This window comes from Choloepus didactylus, chromosome 12 (genome assembly GCF_015220235.1).
Source record: "Choloepus didactylus isolate mChoDid1 chromosome 12, mChoDid1.pri, whole genome shotgun sequence".
Taxonomy (NCBI): Eukaryota; Metazoa; Chordata; class Mammalia; order Pilosa; family Megalonychidae; genus Choloepus; species Choloepus didactylus.
Window position 1 is genome coordinate 95,811,121 of NC_051318.1, and position 19,474 is coordinate 95,830,594.

Genomic DNA, 19,474 nt, shown 5'->3' on the forward strand with positions numbered 1-19,474 from the left:
TCCAGAAACCCCAAGGGGGCTGTCTGGCAGAGGTCCAGGGATACTTCCTTCTCCTCATCACAAGGGCGAATGTGACTTCTGAGCTCTCTTCTGTCTAGCCCTGTGTTTGCTCAGCACAATCACTGCAATCTTTTAAGTAGGAATATGAGCATATCCTATTTTCAGAACACTCGGAATAGCAAAGTTAAAATACAAAGAACAGGCAAATTAGAGAACAACTAATCAACAAATAATTTTATTTTAAGTGAAGATTCACGGATGATTTCCTTGCATGCCAGGCTTCCTAAAGGCATTTAAAAGGCAATCTGATTGATAAAACTCTATCTATACAAGTTTCTGGTGGCATGTGGTAGCTTTCATTTCTCAGAGTGCTATAGATTTCAAAAGGATTTAATGTGGAGTTTTTTAATATTTTACTTGGTTCTCATGACTATTTTGCAAGATAGATGGAGCAGGTATTGTGATTTCCATTTTACAGATGTGAAAATTAAGGCAAATAATGCTGTCATTTGCCCAAGTTCATATAGCCTGAACGTGTCAGAGCCAAGGCTAGATTTCAACTCATTTGACTCCTCGTAAAAATGCTCTCTCCAGTATAAGCAAACTTTTTCAGATTTATATTTTCCCTCGACAAAAAGTCATATAGTAAGAAACTACTTTTGAGTATATTCAAATTTGAAATAGAGAACTGTTTGTAAAAATAATCAACAAAGGTAGTTGGAGATTTGTAAAGTTCTGAGAAGAGGATATAAAAATCTACACCATCAGAATCACCAGTGAAGCTTTCAGAAAGCACAGATAATCAAGTCAGACCACAAATATATTCAAGAATAATTCCCAGATGTGAATATTTTTATAAGCTAAAGAGTTGATTCAGCCAAAACTGAAAATCACAAGACCAGGTGTAGCCAGAGTAAGGTAATCTGAGGACTAGTGAAGTCATAGATTTTTTCCAAAGTGAATGGCTTCAGTGCTCAAAGACTTAAAGCATTTCCTTGCAGGAAGACCTAATAAAATTAATTTGTGCTCATCTCCTTTAGTGGAGAAGAGAGAATGAGTCATACACAATTGAAGATATTCAAGAATAAATTTTGTTTAGTTTTAGAACATGTTTCTATACTTATATTGAAAATCCAGTCTATACTTTCCTTCCAGAGTAATGACTCTTGATACATGGCCCTAGACATTGCATTACTCCCCTCAGAAGTCTTCCATGGTTCTCCATTGCTTCCTCATTGCAGTACACCTCTTAGCATGACATTGGCTGTCCTCCATGGTCCAGTCTGATATGCTCTCACAGTCTTTCTATGTTACCACTTCCCCCCAAGGAACCTCTAAACCCACTGGTCCACATCAGAGGGTTCACAATTTTCAGAAATGTACTAAATTTTTGTGGGTCATTGTCCATGTCCCTTAAAAGAAATCCCCTTCCCTTTCCCCTTCTTTAATTTCTGCATGCTAAACCAATCCAAATAGCCCCTTTCCTATGAAGTCATCACTTGAATTGGGATTCTCCCTTCTCTGTGCTCCACTGGTACGTCATCCTTACATTGCTTATGGTGCCCATTGCTTTCTAACTTATGTCTTGGTATTTTGTGTATGTGCTTTAGGTCTAAGGCATTAGCAAGATCATGTAAAATGAGGTCAAGGGAGGCACCATTAGGTTTGACAACATGGAGGTTATTGGTGAATTCAGTGTTGGAAACAGAAGCTGAAGTGAAGGAGGTTGAAATGTGAGTGGAGATAGGCATTCTCACTAGGGAAGCATACCTCAGATTCATACCTAAGTCCCAGAGAGTGCTGAACCTCATTTCCCTTTATACAAAGAAGCTAAAAGACTTTAATCTCTGATAGTGTGGAGGAAGATATTCCCTCAAATTCTGAACTGATAAAAACTATATATTTTTAATTTTTAAGTGCACATCAGAATGCACAAAAAAGAAGAAATCCCAGAGAGGTCAAAAACAAAGTAGAAGTGTGAACCCCGACAAGTAAGAGAGTATCAATGACTATTTTCACCCTGAGTGTTTTCTAAACTCTAATGAATGTGAGTTGCTGTTTTGATGATTTCCTGGGATGAGGGAAAGTGTCCAATAAGCCTAGATCCCACCCAAGATGGAAAGTCTAGTGGAAGACTTCCTGTTGTGTGACACAACAACTTACTATTTTCTTTCACATTCTATAGGTTGATTGGACTCAGATGGCCAGTGCTCACTGGGGGAGACTCATGTGATGGCAATCAAGATGAAGGCTGGAGCTGGAGTTATCTGAAAGCTTGGCTGGGCTGTCACCCAGGAGGACTCACTCACAGGGCTGGCAGTTGACCCTGGCTGTTGGCTGGGCACCCAGCTGAGGTTGTTGATCAAAGCATCTGCATGTTGCCTCTCTGGGTAGTTTGGTCTTTTCACAGCATGGTGTTGAGTTTCAAGAGGGAGCGTCCCAATAGAAATATTCCAAGAGGCCGAGACAGAAGCCATAAGGTTTGTTAGAACCTAACTCAGAAGTCCCAGAATGTCTCTCTGCTATCTCCTACTGGTTAAACAAATCATTAAGTCCAGCCCAACTCAAGAAGAGGGGAATTAGATTCTACCTCTTGGTGTGATCAGCTGCATGCACTTAAAGGGAGAGAAAGGATTCTGAGGAACCAGTTTTGGAGATGATCTACTCTACCCCTAAATAAAGCTAGAACCCTGTAGGCTCTACTCCCAGTAAAAAAAAAAGGTGTATGAGAAACAAGTCTATCATACAGAAGGAAACAGCAATGGACGCTGGTAGCAGGTGAAGAGGAAAGAAAGTCTCTCCTGAAACTTTTTAATTTTAAGCTGATTCTTGGGGCAGTTATGGTCAGAATTTGTACCACCTGTCAAGTTAAAAAAAAATTAAGTAGTGAAGTTAATTTAATGTGGTCCCAGGATTATAATTCACTCAAGAGCCAGGCAAGAAAATCAATAAAAGACTCAAATCATTACCATTGATAAAGTTCCCAAGAATAGAGGCCCAGAATTCACAAAAAATATTGTTACCATAGGTGGGAGTCAGCAGAAATGATAAACAGCAGAATCAGACTGGTAAAGACTTTATGATGGAATATCAGGCACAGAGTATAAAATAAGTACATTTCAATAAATAAAGAAGAGGCTTAAGAGATTAACAAAAGCAAGAAACCATAAATTACAGCCATGTCACTTTGAAAGAAAATAGTTTCTAGAAATGAAAAGTAAAATGATTGAAATTAAAAATACAAAACATGGGTTTAACAATGGATTAAACATAGCTGAAGAGAAAATTAGTAAGCTGAAATATATATCTGAATAAATTATCCTGAATGCAACCCAGAGAGAAAAAGAGATGGAAAATATATAAATGAAACTAAAAGACATGGAGAATAGAATGAAAAGGTATAATCCACATGGCTTTCCCAATCACACAGTCACCCCTCATAAGCTACACTGTTATACAATCGTCTTCAAGATTCAAGGGTTCTGGGTTGTAGTTTGATAGTTTCAAGTATTTACTGCTAGTTACTCCAATTCTTTAGAACCTAAAAAGGGTTGTCTATATTGTGTGTAAGAGTGCCCACAAGAGTGACCTCTCGGCTCCTTTTGAAATCTCTCAGCCACTGAAACTTATTTCATTTCCTTTCACAACCCCCTTTTGTCCAGTGTATGGATGTGTAGAAAAACAGAGGCAAAAAAAAAAAAAAAAGCAGTGATCTTTTTTACTTTAATTGTTCTTTTTTACTTTAATTTTTATTCTTCTTACTTTTGTGTGTGTGGTAATGAAAATGTTCAAAAATTAATTTTGGTGACGGACGCACAACTATGTGGTGGTATTGTGTACAATTGATTGTATGCTTTGTATGAAAGTATGGTATGTGAATATACCTCAATAAAATTGAATTATTTAAAAAAAAAAAACAGACGGTAGGCTATATTTGGTCTGAGAGCCCCAGTCTGCTGACCCATATTTCAGGGTATATATCTAGGAATAGAATTGCTTGGAATAAGGTAAACATTCTTCAACTTTATTAAATAATGCCAAAATGGTTGTACCAATTTATATTCCCACAAGCAAACATTTCTACTTCAACTCTTGATACTGTTGGACATCTTAATTTTAGCCATTCTGGTGGACTTATAGTGGTATCTCATTGTGGTTTTAAATGAAATTCCCTGATCATTTATGAAAATGAGTACCTTTACATGTTAACAGACCAGTTGGATTTCTTCTTTTAGTAAGTGCCTGTGTACTGTTTTTTTTTTTCTTCCATTTTTTGTTATTTTAATATTGATGTGCAAAATTTATTTAAATATTCCAGGAAAAAAAAAAGAAAAGAAAAGGTATAACATATGTCTAATTGAAGTGCCAGAGGAGATAACAGGGGGACTGATACAAAGGTAACATTTGGACAGATAATGATTGAGCATTTTCCAGAACAGTTGTAAGACATCAAACCTGAGATGCTAGAAGCTTAATGAATCCAAAGCAGGATAAATAAAAAATCTATACCTCAACACATCATAGTAAAACCTCAGAACACAAAAGATAAAGAAAAGATCATAAAGTCAGCCAGAAAGGAAAGAGAGCTCCTCAATGATACAGTATCATACTATAATAGACTTAGTGTAATAGATAAAAGTATAATGTAGTATAATGTCAAGTATTTATCAAGTCTGGTAGATAAGAGCATGAGCTCTGGAACTGTACTGACTGGGTTACAATACATTTTCGCAAGTTTCTTCACCTCACTACACCTCAGTTTCCACATCTGTAAAATAGGATTAATATTTTCAGTTTCTTGCATTAAATGAAAAAATGCACACAAATTTCCTAGAAGACTAACTTAAATTAACAAATGATAGTAATTATTATCAAAGAAATGGCAATTGGATAGCTGACTTAGCAGCAGCAGCCACAAATGCAGAAGACAGTCAACTCAGCTATCAACTAAGAATTCTAGATTTACACACATATTTATCCAAATCTTTGCTCACCATTCCTTCTTACATCTCAGATTGTCTATCTGTTATCATTTTTCTTTTGCCAAAAGTACAACCTGAGAATTCCCTTTAGTGAGGGTTTACTGGTGATCAATTCTCCAAGTTTTATTTATATGAAAATCATGATATTCACCTGAAATGCACCAGATAATAAACAGGGAAATATCTGACCGTCTTAATTGCTTCCAAGGAGATGGATCCAGGGGTTTCCCATGCTGGTGGGGGTATGACTTGGTAAAAAAACAAAAAAAAATTTGGGAAAAAGTTGGGCATTACCTACAAATGTTGATCATGAGCACACTTCTATGTGTATAATCTGGAAAAGCTTTTACTTATGTGCATTGAAAGACTTGTATAAGAATATTCATAGTAGCATTGTAATGGCATAAGTCTCCACTAATAGAAGTATGGATAATTAAATTGTGTTACATTCATAGAAGCAACAACATCATGATTGGATCTCAAAAATATAAAGCTGAATGGAAAAAATTAAGTTACTATTCTAATCCATTTATAGAAAACGAAAAACATACAAAAATAAATAATATTTTTCTTGGGGATATGTTTTTGTGGTAAAATTATAAATAAAAGCAAAGAATCATTAACATGAAGTTCAGAATAATGTTCTGGTACTAGTGATACCCTATTTCTTAAGACAAGGAGTAAGACAGAGGTAACAATTTCATTCCTCTTTAATATGTGCATGTATGTTATTCACAACTTTTTGTTTGTATGAAATATCTTGCAATCAGAAAAGACTAACAATTCAGTAGAGGATCAATGAGAACTTCTTGTCATAATGGCATCATAATGTCAGACTTTAATGAGACTTTTCTGTTCCAACATGTAGTACTAGTACATACAATATAAAAATAGAAAACCAAAAAGACACAAATAGGCTCAAAAACTGAGGCAAACTTCTCAACAGACCAGAAATTGAGCAGAAACACAAACTGGTGACCCCTCGAGTGAGATACAGGTCATGGTAAATGGGAGTTTGACTCCTGCAGGGCCAAGGGGACTTGAGATGTGGACAGGGTGAGACTGCTCAATACAGATGTTGGCATGTGCAACTTAAAAAATCAAACACCTTGTACAACACTACCTGTAGCTAGGGAACTGGTAGCATCTGGACCTAGGGACGTGGGAAGCCATAGATAATAGCTTGAGACAGGATCTGAGCCGAATCATGGGCTGCTTTGGTGACTGGAGCTGCAAAATTCCCAATATTGACTTGTGATATGAGCACCTAAATGTCATTATAAAATGTGATTCCAGAAAGAGAACCAGTGGCCCAAGTGAATGCAGCTATTAAACCACCACATAGAGTGGGCCAAATCTGGGGAAGAGTGAGACAGATGGAAAGGCAACTTAAACAAAGAAAAAACAAAGCAAACACACACACACACACACACACACACACACACACACACACACGTAAACCTTCCACTAAAAATAAGCCTGCAAACCAACTCTGGAACAAAGAACGACATTCAAGAAGATCAACAATTGGCTCCTAGAGGAAGTCCAAATGAAATTAATTTTGTAAAACAATATCTGGGGAAGCCAAAGCATTTTGGATAGGAGAAAAAAATGATTAGAAATCTTGGAAATAAAAGGATATAGTCATAGAAATAAAAAAAAACCCTCTCAATTGTATAAACTCAGGATTGGACACAGTAGAGCAGAGAATTAGAGAACATGAAAATTGCATTAGAAATTTATCTACAATGCAGCGTGAAGAAACAAAGGAATTAAAATATATGCAAGAAGTTAAACAAAGTTGGAGGACTCACCTGATTTAGAGACTTACCACTGTATTACTGATCTAGAAATAGACAAACATATATTTGGTCTCAGCTGATTTTTGACAAATGTGCCCAACTATCCAATGGAGAAAGGATACTCTTTTCCACAAATGATGCTGGACCAACTGAATATTCATATACTAAATCACAATAACAACAAAATCACCTTCACCCTTACATTGCTTCACAAACAAGACTTAATTCAAGATGGCTCATAGTCCTATATGTAAAATCCAAACTATATAACTTCTAAAAGAAAACATGGGAGAAATTCCTTGCACCCTCAGGGTAAGGAAAGATTTCTTAGGACAAAAAAAAAAAAGCACAAATCAGCCAAGAAAATATTGATAAATTGGGCTTCAACAAAATTTAAAACTTCTGTCTTTTAAGACATTGGTAAGAAAATGAAAATACAAGCCACAATCATGAGAAAATATTTTCCAACACCTATCTGACTACTGACTGGTATCGAAAATAGATAAAGATCCCTCACAACCTGATGATAAGAAAATGAACAACCAAATTTTTTAAATGGACAGAAGATTTAAACAGACATTTAAAATTTCCCTTGTTTGTGAGTTATGCAGCAGTTTCATTTCCCTTAACTTGAGAGATATGCAAAAGTCCTGAGGTCCTGTGTGAGCCAACCCATCAGGGACACCCCCCTGGTCATCAGCCATCTGTCCACACCAGCCCACGGACCCAGGTTGCATGTTCCCTTCACCGCTGTGTCCACACCACACTTGGGTGTGGGAGTCTTTGGAGGGGCTGGAGGTCCCTGGGCTCAGAATTCAGCCTCCTTGTTACATTATGCAGCCAACCCTTCTGAGGCCTTTCCAATGCACATGCAAATCAGCCTGTTTCCGGGATATGTCTTTGATGAATGTAGATTCTTATTCAAGTGTCATATACTTTTTTTTTTAATTGCGGTAAAATATAAACAACTGAAAATTTCCCATTTTAACCATTTTCAAATGTATCATACACTTTTTAGTTATTCAACCTGTAAAATACATACAAACTTTTTGACAAGTCCTCTCTCGTGACATTTCTCCCTGTGGCTTTCATTAGCCTTTTAGCTGCCTCTCTCTCCTGGGAGATGAAATGACCTTGGGTAAGGGTATCCCACCACCAGATCCTCTGGATTACCCCTTTCACCCCCTCCTTCTCTCAACCCAAGCAGGGTCTCGATTTCAAGACAGAATTCTCTATAGAAAGCCATCTGCCTTGTCGATCCTCCCCCACCCCAACCCAACGATCCCTTTTTGGTCATCATCTTTATTTGGGAATCAATTAATAAATCAGCGTAATTAAATCTAAAACAAAGAATCAGTCATTTGAAATAATTACAAAATAGAATGGCATTTGCTTCTTAGGTCCCCATTTAACATCACCATTCCAGTATCATAATTCTACCCAAGTTTACAAGCAAAAATCCTTTCTCCCCGTCGAATGATTTATGTACTTTTTTGAGGGGATACCTAACCTCTTAAACAAAAATTGCTGTATCTAAAACCCTGGGACCCTCTTGACTTTCACTTCAGTAAACGAAGAGTTTCATTGTTTCCTTCCCCAGGGACAACATTCTTCACCAAATCAGGGGCTTCGCTGTGATGGAAAAAAGAAAATTCTTGGAAAACATAAGTCATTGTCTGTCACTCTCTCTCTCTCTCTCTCTCTCTCTCTCTCTCTCTCTCTCTCTCACACACACACACACACACACACACACACACACACACACCATAGACTTAAAGACACTAACTCACATCCTCATATCTTTGGCAGAATCTATTTCACAACCCTCCATTATCACTCATCCCAAAGACCTTGGTTGCTCTCGGTTGTTGCCACTTTATCTGGGCTATTTTACCAGCTTTCCTTGGAAAGTTGTTGAGGTTTCCAATTGCCATTTGAAAACCCCTGTGACTTGACGATGTAACTCATAGTTTAGCTGCCACCACCTTCTCAGAGCTCCACATTTTCCTCCCAAGCCTGGCATCCACCCCTGGCTGACTGGCCATGCTCTCTCCCCACCTCACCTCTCCCTCAACACCTCTGCAAACCCCATTTTACTCCTCTGCCAGCTACCAGACCTGAGACTTCAGAGGGGTCGGCCCCACCCCCCACCCCAGCTGGGGACTCTTCCTTCTCATCCAGAGCCATCCCTTCCCGCTTGGGAAGTTAGTTTAGGAGTGGATGTGCCATCTGGGTAAGTCCAGTCAAAACGGAGCCCTGGACTTCTGTTAGATGGTTTGGGTAGGAGACGCCTTCTCTCTTCTCCTGGATAAAGGAAGCAAACATGTCGCCTCAGGCTGCTTGCAGCCAGCTTCGTACCATGAGGGCATCTAGCCATGGGACCAGGCCAACGCGTGGCCAGGAAGACATCACAGGAGCCCTGACTGAACAGGGCCTGAAAGTCAGCCTCCCCCTGCACAGTTCAGTTACATGAGGTAATGAAATCCCCTCACTGTTTAAGACACTTGGAGTTGGGTTTTCTGTTCTTGCAACTAAAAATATCCTAACTGACAAACCAAATCACCTTTGACCCCAGGAAGTGATTCCCCTCACGCCAAGAGATGAACCCCTTCCCAAGGCGGGGCAGGACGGGCTTCCCTCAAGGCCTCAAATCCACGTCTAGTCCTTTCCAGCTTTCCTTTCTCCTGCAGGCGTTTAGCTTCCCTTTTTGGTGACCTTTCCTTTCTTCACTTCTTGGAAAACTTAGAATGAATTTGAATTTTAAAATTTAATTTTAACTTAATTTTAATTTTATTTTGATAATACATATTCACAGATTAGACAATTAAATAGTTCTCGAGAGGAAAAGAGAAGTCTCTGCCCTATCCTTCCACCCCAACTTCTCTCCTGTTCTTCTCACCTGTTGTTCGTAATTAAGAGTGAGGCTCAAAAAGGTTTATTAGGTGCTTTCCAAGAGTGGAAGGGGCCAGTCATATTGTTGGCGTCACTGTAAGTTGACGGCATTAGTGTCGGGGATCCCCAACTTCATCTTTCAGCCCTTTCCTTGGATTGAAGGGTTTCCCCCCAGGAGGGTCCTCCAGCCCTTGACAGAGATGGAGTCTGGCAGTTGGCATTCTGCTTACGGAGTGAGGGAAAGGCAATGGGGTTCTGGTTTAGTGTGAAAACTTTCACTTAATCCTTCCCTCGCTTCAGAATAGCATCTCCTCACCCTCCCCTGGGCCTGGAGTCAACAACTGCAGAGAGGAAACTTCTCTTCTCTTGTGCCTGGTGGCTCTCATTCAACTTCCAACAATCATTCTGGAGGCTTGCATCAGTGGGTGGTAAGGAAAGCACCCAGCCCAGAGGAGTTTTTAAAAACTCTCACTACTATATCTTCATTTCTTTGATGTTCACTTTCCTCACCCATAAAATGGAAACCTAGGTCTTTGGGGGAAGAGTTAGATGGGATCAATGAATGTAAAGTGCTTGGCACAATCTGCCCAGCCTTGAGACAGCACTCAATTGTTGGTCATATCCTTAGCCTTGTTTCAGTGGACAGAAAAGTCCCCTTTGACAATCCAGTGCTTTTCTACACTCTCTCAAAGGGGAAGGTAGCACCTCTCCACTCATGTTCTGCCAAAATATTAATAGAATTTCGGGGTTTAACAACCTTTGCACTTGCCCTCAACCCTATGCTTTCCCTGAGTGCCCAACACAAACCCATGAAGCTATCTCCTTTATGCTTTAATTCATCTCAGTGGATTAACTGGCAGGAGTGAAAACTGCAGCAAAGGAGTAAAACTGAGATACACAATCATGCTTCCTATTCTTTCCCCACACCCACATTCCCTCTGTCTGCTAGAGCAAAGCCTCAAGTCCATCTCCTACTCTTCCTATCCTTCCTAACACCCTGGCCAAAGAGAAGCAATGGGAAAATTCTTGCCTTCAGTGTACGATAGCTCCTCGTCCAGTGAAAAATGAAATTTATTCTCCTCCCTAATTCTCACCAGCTTTCTCTCTTTTCTCAATCCTTCTCCACCATTTTCTCTCACTGTGCCCATTTGGAGCCTTGACTTTGCTCAGTTATGGGTTAGCCTTCTGCTCCACCATCGAAGTCTTTCTCCCGAATTATTAGAATGCACTGCTCATCTGCTCTGGGTCCTGCAGTAGCTTTGATCAATAGCCATCTCTCAGGGAGTTGAAGAGGGGAGTGGAGCTGGAGAAGCTGGGACATGAGGGCCATCTTAAAAGTTAGGAATTCAGCATCCCTGCTGGGCCAGGGATCTGGTACAGAATCTGATGAAAAACAGCAATCCACTATGCTCAGCACTTTTCTCCCAATCTGACATTTCAGCACGCAAGGCTCTAATAAGGATTTTTCTCCTACATCCCCCATTTAGACTCAACCACTGAAACCATAACTGGCTTAAACTTTGACACAGGTCTTAGTAACAAAGCGGCATTAACCATTAAATGCTGGGATGTGTAACCGTATAAACACAAGGTCCCTTGGAGACTATGTGCGAATGAAGATGGATACAAGGAAATGAGAACAAGCCTCATATAATAACGCCTTCCACGTTTGTTTCCTTTTTCGACCACAAACAAACAGGAAACCCGCACTTTGTCCTTGCCTTCCGTGACTGGCATTTTCTGAATGTGGTCCTTAGTCTGTCCTTGAAATTCTCCCCCGCAAAGTAATAGAGCAAAGGGTTGAGGCAGCTGTTGGCTGCCGCCAAGGTTAGGGTGATGACCACGGCTTTATGCCGCCAGTCTCCACACGTGTCCACTTTCCATATGACCAGGTGGAGGGTTCTCAGGATGTGGTAGGGCAGGAAGCACAGGAGGAAGATGATCAAGGCTATGATGACGGTGATCAGGGCCTTCCGGTGGGAAACCCGCAGCCCTGCCTCCACCTTCAGCAGGGCTCGGATGATGAGCAGGTAACAGACGCTGAGAGTGCAGAACGGGAGCAGGAAGCCCACCACCAAGGCGACATGGTTCATGATCTTCAGTTTAACAATTTTACTGTTATTCAGTTCTAAGCATAAAGTGGCGTTGTCCTTCTGCTCAGAGCCGCTGTTCAGAAGCATTGTTGAGGAAGCCATGGTGAAAATCCAAACCACCGCGCACAGAATCCAGGCGCTCCTGATGCTGGTGGCATGGAGAAGCCGGAAGGGGTGAACAGTTGCCAAGAAGCGCACAATGCTTAGCACGGTCAGGAAATAAATGCTGCTGTACATGTTGACGTACAAGGAGTAGGACATGATCCTGCAAGCCAGGTCTCCAAATATCCAATGGGAGCCTCTCAGATAATAGTCAACCCTGAAGGGTAGTGTGCTCGTGAACAGGAGATCTGAAATGGCCAGGTTTAACATGAAAACATTCACGGATGTGGACTTCTTATAAGGCTGCAGGAGAACAAATATGGAAAAGCCATTTCCCAAGGCTCCCCAGACAAATATGATCAGGTACACAATGGGGTAGAAATCTCTCTTGAAGTTTTCAATTATGCAGTTCTTGTTGTTATTGCCAAGGGTGCCATTTAGTTCCATTTTTGCTAAGAAGAGGGGCACAGGTAAGAACGTATGTTTTCTCTCCTTGCTGGATTAAAAAGAAACAGGCACAAGCATTATTTTTTGGCATTGCTCTTTTCCTTCTTGCTCACTGCTCACATCTTTCTAGATTTTAATGAAATAGTGAGAAACACTAGTTTTGCTTTGAAACTTAAGTTGAAAAATTAATTCTTTACTACATACTGCCTTATATTTCATGATAAATTTCCTGATTTATAAAATGTATAATAAGCATGAATTAATTTGGCAGAAGCTGAAGACTCAAACTTAGGAAATGTTTGGCCTGGTTCCCAAATTAACATGAGTACCTCCCGGTGACACTGAAGCCTGAATTGAACAGACAGCAGATTTATCATCAGAACCTACAGAGTCCAGAAGGAAGTGACACAAGTTTTCAAGTGCTAAAAGAAAAGAATTGCCTATCTAGAGGCCTGTATACAGCAAAAATATCCTTCAGGTATGAAGGGAAAATCAAGACATTCTGAGATGAAGGAAAATTAAGAGATTTTGTTGCCAACACATCAACCTAAAAGAATGGCTAAAAGACACTTTCTAAACAGAAAGGAACCAATCAAAGAAAGAACCTTGAATATCAAGAATAAAGAAAGAACACAGTAAGCAAAAATATACATAAATTGCTTGCTTTTAAATTATATTTGAGGGTTGAAGTGAAAATTTTAACATTGATGTTGTTCTAAATGCATGTAGAGAAATTATTTAAGACAACCATACTATAAATGGGGGAGCATAAAGTCACATAAAAGAGGTAAGTTTTCTACACTTTACTCAAACTTGTAAAATGATGACACAAGTAGACTTTTATAAGTTATGTATATATAATGTAAAAAGCTAAAATGTTATAAGAACAGGTACACTCAAGAACACTGTAGATTAATTGTTAGCCCTAATGATCAATAATTCCATTAAATATAAATGGTCTAAATAAACTAATTAAATGACAGTGGTTGACAAAGTGTATTAAAAAACATGACCTAACTATCAACTATCTGTGAGAAACTCACTTTAAATAAAGATATAGGCAGGGATGAAAGTTAATGGATGGAAAAAGATATATCATGCAAACTTTAATCAAATAAAATCAGGATTGGGTCTATTAATGCCAGAGTAGACCTCAGAGCAAAAAAAAATTACCAGAGACATGGTAGTCTCTGATAAAAGGGTTAATCCCTTTTATAATGATAATATAAAATCATTATATATAATGATAAAAGGGTTAATCCACCAAGAAGATACAGCATTCCGAGATGTATATTTGAAAACAACAAAGCTGCAAAATATGTGAAGCAGAAACTGATAGAACTAAAGGAGAAACAGGCAAATCCACAATTATAGTTGGTGACTTCAAGACTTTTTCTCATCAGTTGTTAGAACACCTAGACAAAAAAATCAATAAGAATATATAGATACTCAAAATTACTATCAAACAACAGGATCTAATGGACATTTAAAGAACAATCCACCCCACAATGTCAGAATACTCATTCTTTTCTAGTACCCACAGAACATATCCTATGATAGACCACATCCGGAGCCATAGTACAAACCTCAACAAATTTGAAAGAACTGAAATCACAGAGTGTGTTCTCTGACCACAAATGAATCAAACTAGAAATAAAAAAAATAGAAAGATAATGGGAAATTTTACAAACACTTCAAAATTAAAAATCATGCTTCTAAATAATTCATGGGTCAAAGATGAAGTCTCAAGAGAAATTTAAAAAAACACATTGAAATGAATGAAAATTAAAATACAATGTATCCTACATGAAAAATAGGGTGGAATGGGGGGGATGATTTGGGTGTTCTTTTTTACTTTTATTTTTTATTCTTAGTCTGATTCTTTCTGGTGTAAGGAAAATGTTAAAAAATAGATTGGGGTGATGAATGCATAACTATATGATGGTACTGTGAACAGTTGATTATACACCATGGATGATTGTATGGTATGTGAATATATCTCAATAAAACTGAATTTAATTTAAAAAAAAAACAATGTATCTAAATTTGTGGGATATAGTGAAAGCATTGCTGTGAAGAAATTGTATAGCACTAAATGTATATATTAGAAAAGAGGAAGAGTCTTGAATAAATAATGTAAGCTCCCACTCAAGAATCTAGAATGAGAAGAGAAAAATAAACCCAAAGCAAGCAGAAGCAAGGAAATGATCAAGATAAGCACAGAAATCAAGGAAATCGAAACAGAAAAACAACAGAGAGAATCAATGAAACAAAGAGCTGGTTCTTTGAAGCGATCAATAAAATTGACAAACTTCTAACAGTACTGACAAAGGAAAAAAAGACACAATCTACCGTTATCAGAAATGAAACAGGGAATATCACTACAGACACATCAGACACAAAAAGTTAATTAGGGAAAACTATAAATGACTCTACACACATAACTTTGACAACTTAGATTAAATAGACTAATTCATAGAAAAACACTAACTACCACAATTCACCTAATATGAAATAGATCATTTGAATAGCTCTCCAACTTTAAGAAAATTGAATTTGTAATTTAAAACTCCCCAAAAAAGGAAAACTCCAGGACGACTGTAGAATTCTACCAAACATTTAAGTAAGATGCAAAAATCCTTAACAAAATATTATCAAATAGAATTCAGCAATATATAAAAAGAATTATATACCATTACCAAGTAGGGTCTATACTATGGATGCAAGTCTGGTTTAATGTTCTAAAATCAATGCATATAATCCATATTAACAGGCTGAAGAAAAAAATTACATGATCATATCAACCAATACAGAGAAAGCATTTGACAAAATTCAAAATCCATTTACAATTAAAACTTTCAGGAATAGAGGGGAATTTCCTGCACTTGATAACTTCCTCAACTTCTACATAAAATCTAGCCATATAATTAATGTTAAAATACTAAATATTTTGCCCCTAAGATTGGGAACAAGGCAATGATGTCTGTGTCCACCACTCTTTTTCAACATAGTGCTGGGAGTTTTAGCCACTGCAATAAGGCAAGAAAAAGAAATAAAAGTCATACAGAACAGAAGACACTTCCTTTTTGTAGATAGCATGATTATCTACGTAAAAAACTCCCAAGAAATCTACCAAAAAAACTCCTAGAACTCACAAGTGAGTTTAACAAGGTCCCAGATACAAGGTAAACCTAAAAATCAAGTGTATTTCTAATACTAGCAATGAACATATGGACATTGAAATTAGAAATACAGTAACATTTACAACTGTTCAAAAATAAAATGAAATACCTAGGCATAACTTTTACAAAACATGCACTTGACTTGTATGCAGAAAACTACAAAATGTTGATGAAAGAAATCAAAGTCTAATTAAATGGAGACATATTCCATGCTCAGGGATAGGAGGACAATATTATTAAGATGTCAATTATTCCCAATGTGATCCATAGATTCAATTCAATCCCAATCCAAATCCCAGTAAGTTATTTTGTGGATATCAATGAGCTGATTCTAAGGCTTATTTGGAAAGGCAAAAGGCCCAGAATAGCCAACACAATAGTGAAGAACAAAGTTGGAGGACTGAGACTACCTGACTGTAATACTTATTATAAAGCTACAGTGATCAATAAAGTGTGGTATTGGCAAAATAATAGACAAATAGTTCAGTGGAACAGAACAGAGAACTCAGAAATAGACCCACACAAATATAGTCAATTGATCTTTGACAAAGGAGCAAAGGCAATTGAATGAAGAAAGAATAGCCTTTTCAACAAATGGTGCTGGAACAACCAGACATTAACATACCAAAAAAAAAAAAAAAGTATCTCGACACAGACCTTACACTGTCCACAAAATTTAACTCAAAATGGGTAATAGACTTAACTGTAAAATTCAAAACTGTGCAACTTCTAGAAGATAACAAAAGAGAAATTCTAGGTCATTTTGGATTTAGTGGTGACTTTTTAGACATAACACTAAAAGCATTATACATGAAAATAAAAATTGGTAAGTGGATCTTCCTTAAAATTTAAAACTTCTGCTCTGTGAAAAAGACTGTTAAGAGAATGAAAAGACAAGTCACAGATTGTGAGAAAATATTTTCAAAACACATATCTGATAAAACACTTATGTCCAAAATATAAAAAGGCCACAACACTCAACAATAAGAAAATAAGCAATGGAAAAATGGGCAAAAGATCTAAACAGACACCTCACCAAAGAAGATATACATATATACGGCAAATAAGCATATGAAAAGGTGCTCAACATCATATTTCATTAGGCAATTGCAAATTAAGACAATGAGATACCACCATACACCTATTAGAATGGCTAAAATCCAAAACACTGACAACAACAAATTCTGATGAGGATATGGAGCAACGAGAACTCTCATTCATTGCCGGTGGAAGTGCAAAAGGGTACAGCCACTGAGGCAGACAGCCTGGCAGTTTCTTACAAGCTAAGCATAGGCTTATCATATGATCCAACAATTGCGCTCCTAGGTCCTTACCCAAATGTGTTGAAAACTTAGGTCCACACAAAAACCTACAGCTGTACTGATAATGGCCCCAAATTGGAAGCAACCAAGATGTTCTTCAATAGGTGAATGGATAATAAAAACTGTGATGCATCTACACAATGGAGTATTATTGATAGATGAAAAGGAAGAGCTATCCAGGTCTGAAAAGACATGGGAGAACCTTAAATGCATATTGGTTACTGGAGAAAGCTAGCCTGAAAAAGCTACATACTGCATGATTCCAACTACATGACATTTGGAAAAGGCCAAACTATATAGAGACAGTGGGAAGATTGGTGGTTGCCAGGGTTTCAGGGGGAGTGAGGGATGAGAAGGTAGAGCACAGGGGATTTTTAGGACAGTGAAAGTATTCTATATGATACTGCAATGGCGGATACATGGCATTGAGCATTTATCAAAACCTATAGAACCGTACAACAGAGCGAAACCCTAATGCAAACTATGGCCTTTACTTACTAGCAATGTATCAATATTGGTTCATTAATTTTAACAAATGTGCCTCACTAATGCAAGATGTCAATAAAAGGGAAACTGGTGGTGGTGGTGGTGGGTGTTAGGTGAGTAAATGGGAGCACTCAGTACTTTCTGCACAATTTTTTGTAAACCTAAAACTGTTCCCCCAAAATAAAATCTATTAATTTTTTTTTAAAAAAATAGCACCATAGGAGAAAATATTTGGGATTTAGGGCTAGGCAGAGTTCTTATACTTGAAACCAAAAACACAATCTACAAAGGAATAATTGATACATTGGACCTCATCAAAATGAAAAACTTTTTTCCCTGTGAAAGACTCTGTTAAACATGAAAAAATGACAAGGTACAGACTGGGAGAAAATATTTGCAAACCACATATCTGACAATAGAGGACAAGTATGTGGGATATATAAAGATCTCTCAAAATTTAACAGGAAAAAAATCCAATTAAAAATAGGCAGAAGACAAAAGGAGACATTTCAGAGAATGTATAGATGGCAGACAAGCACCTGAAAAGGTGTTCAATACCCTTAGCCAATGCAATTAAATGCAAATTAAAACCACAGTGAGGTATCGTGCACACCTACTCGAAAAGCTAAAGCAAAAATAGTGACAACAGCAAAGGGTTATGAAGATCCAGAGAAACTGGATCACTCATCCACTGCTGCTGATAGTGTGAAATGATACAATCACTCTGGAAAACAATTCAGCAGTTTCTTAAAAACTAAATGTGAACTGCCATACGGTCCCTCGATTGTACTCCTGGGTATCCATCTACCCCTGAGAAATGAAAACGTATGTCCACACAAAAACCAATACACAAATGTTTTTGCAGCTTTAGCTATGATTGCCAACCCAAGTCCAGTGGGTGAATGGCTAAACAAACTGTGGTACAGACATGCAATGGAATACTACTCAGCAATAAAATAAAATGAACTATTCATACAACAATAACTTGGATGAGTCTCCAGGAAATTATGCTAAGTGAAAATAAGCCAGTCTCACGAGGTTGCATACCGCATGATTCCATTTACATAACAACCCTGAAATGAAAAAATGATAGAAACAAGGAACCAATTCATGGTTGTCAAAGATTGAGAAGGTGGTGGAGGTGGGAGGGAAGTGGATGTGACTATAAAAGGGAAGCATGAGGGATCTTTGTGGTGATAGAAATGATCTGTATCTTCGCTGTATTGATGCCAGTGTCATGGTTGTGATATTGGACCCCAAATTAAAAGATGTTACAATGAAGGAAAGGGTGCAGGGATTGCTGTAATACTTCTTTTTTTGTTGTTGTTCTATTTTTTTTTTTTATTTCTCCTTCCATTATTTCTATTACATGGAACTCTGCAATGATCTCAAAATGCAAAGTTTAATTAAAAAAGAAAGCTAGCTATGGTTTGAGCAGGATGCCCTAGAATGACTGCAGAATTCCATCCAGAAACTACTGCTGAATAGTTAGTGTTTCAGAAAAATACTCAGGTGGGCCTTTTGTGTGTGTGATTGTGAAAGGCCCCCTGCCCACATCTCCCCCTCCCATTCTTCCCCAACCTGTAAGCATTTCAGGAGAAGTTTAAGATGACAAAGGACACATCGACCCAGAATAGTAATGAAGAGAGAAATTGGGAATTGTTCCTTGGTAACTTTGGAGAGATGATCCCAAGGAGGACAAGAGAGAGCTCTCAGGAGCCCCACTGCAATGAGTAATAAACCCAACTTTTTCAGCTACAGCTGTGCTCCTGGTAGACTTTGGCTGGAGGACATTGACAGAAATGGAAGTCCCCTGAGATTCACCTGAACCCCCTCTCTGTCTTGAACTCAGTAGAAGGGTACACATTGAAACCCCTGCCATGGCTGGAGATAAGTCCACACTTAATTGAGCTCTGATATTTTGTTGAGAACCTTCAGTGATATGTTTCTTTTCTTTTCCCAGGAATAAATCCTCTGATACCTTTCAGTTATCTGCTCACATCTGTAAATCTGATAAAGTGATAAAGTTGTTTCCTAGCCTGCTAACACCTTTCTTACCATCTGTCTACAGTCTTGAGTGGTCTTTGGGTTTAAGAGGAAGACTCTAAAGGGAAAGAATGGCCAAAAGCTCAGTAAGTTGTCCTCAAGGGGGCTCCCTGGGCTGAG

General features: G+C 38.1%; 1 protein-coding gene across 5 annotated transcripts in view; it reads right to left on the reverse strand.

The window, feature by feature from the left end:
* The window catches only part of CYSLTR2 (cysteinyl leukotriene receptor 2), a 61,870-nt gene that overhangs the window by 16,938 nt on the left and 25,458 nt on the right, over positions 1 to 19,474 (reverse strand). For 4 of the 5 annotated variants that reach the window (XM_037800537.1, XM_037800539.1, XM_037800540.1 and 1 more), the window contains one exon: positions 9,551 to 12,367. The exons of the other annotated variant lie outside the window; for it this stretch is intronic. In XM_037800537.1, the coding sequence (XP_037656465.1) occupies positions 11,323 to 12,367 (1,045 nt within the window). In that variant the 3' untranslated portion in view covers positions 9,551 to 11,322. Of the gene's footprint in view, positions 1 to 9,550; positions 12,368 to 19,474 lie in introns of those variants that run through there. 5 annotated transcript variants of the gene reach the window in all.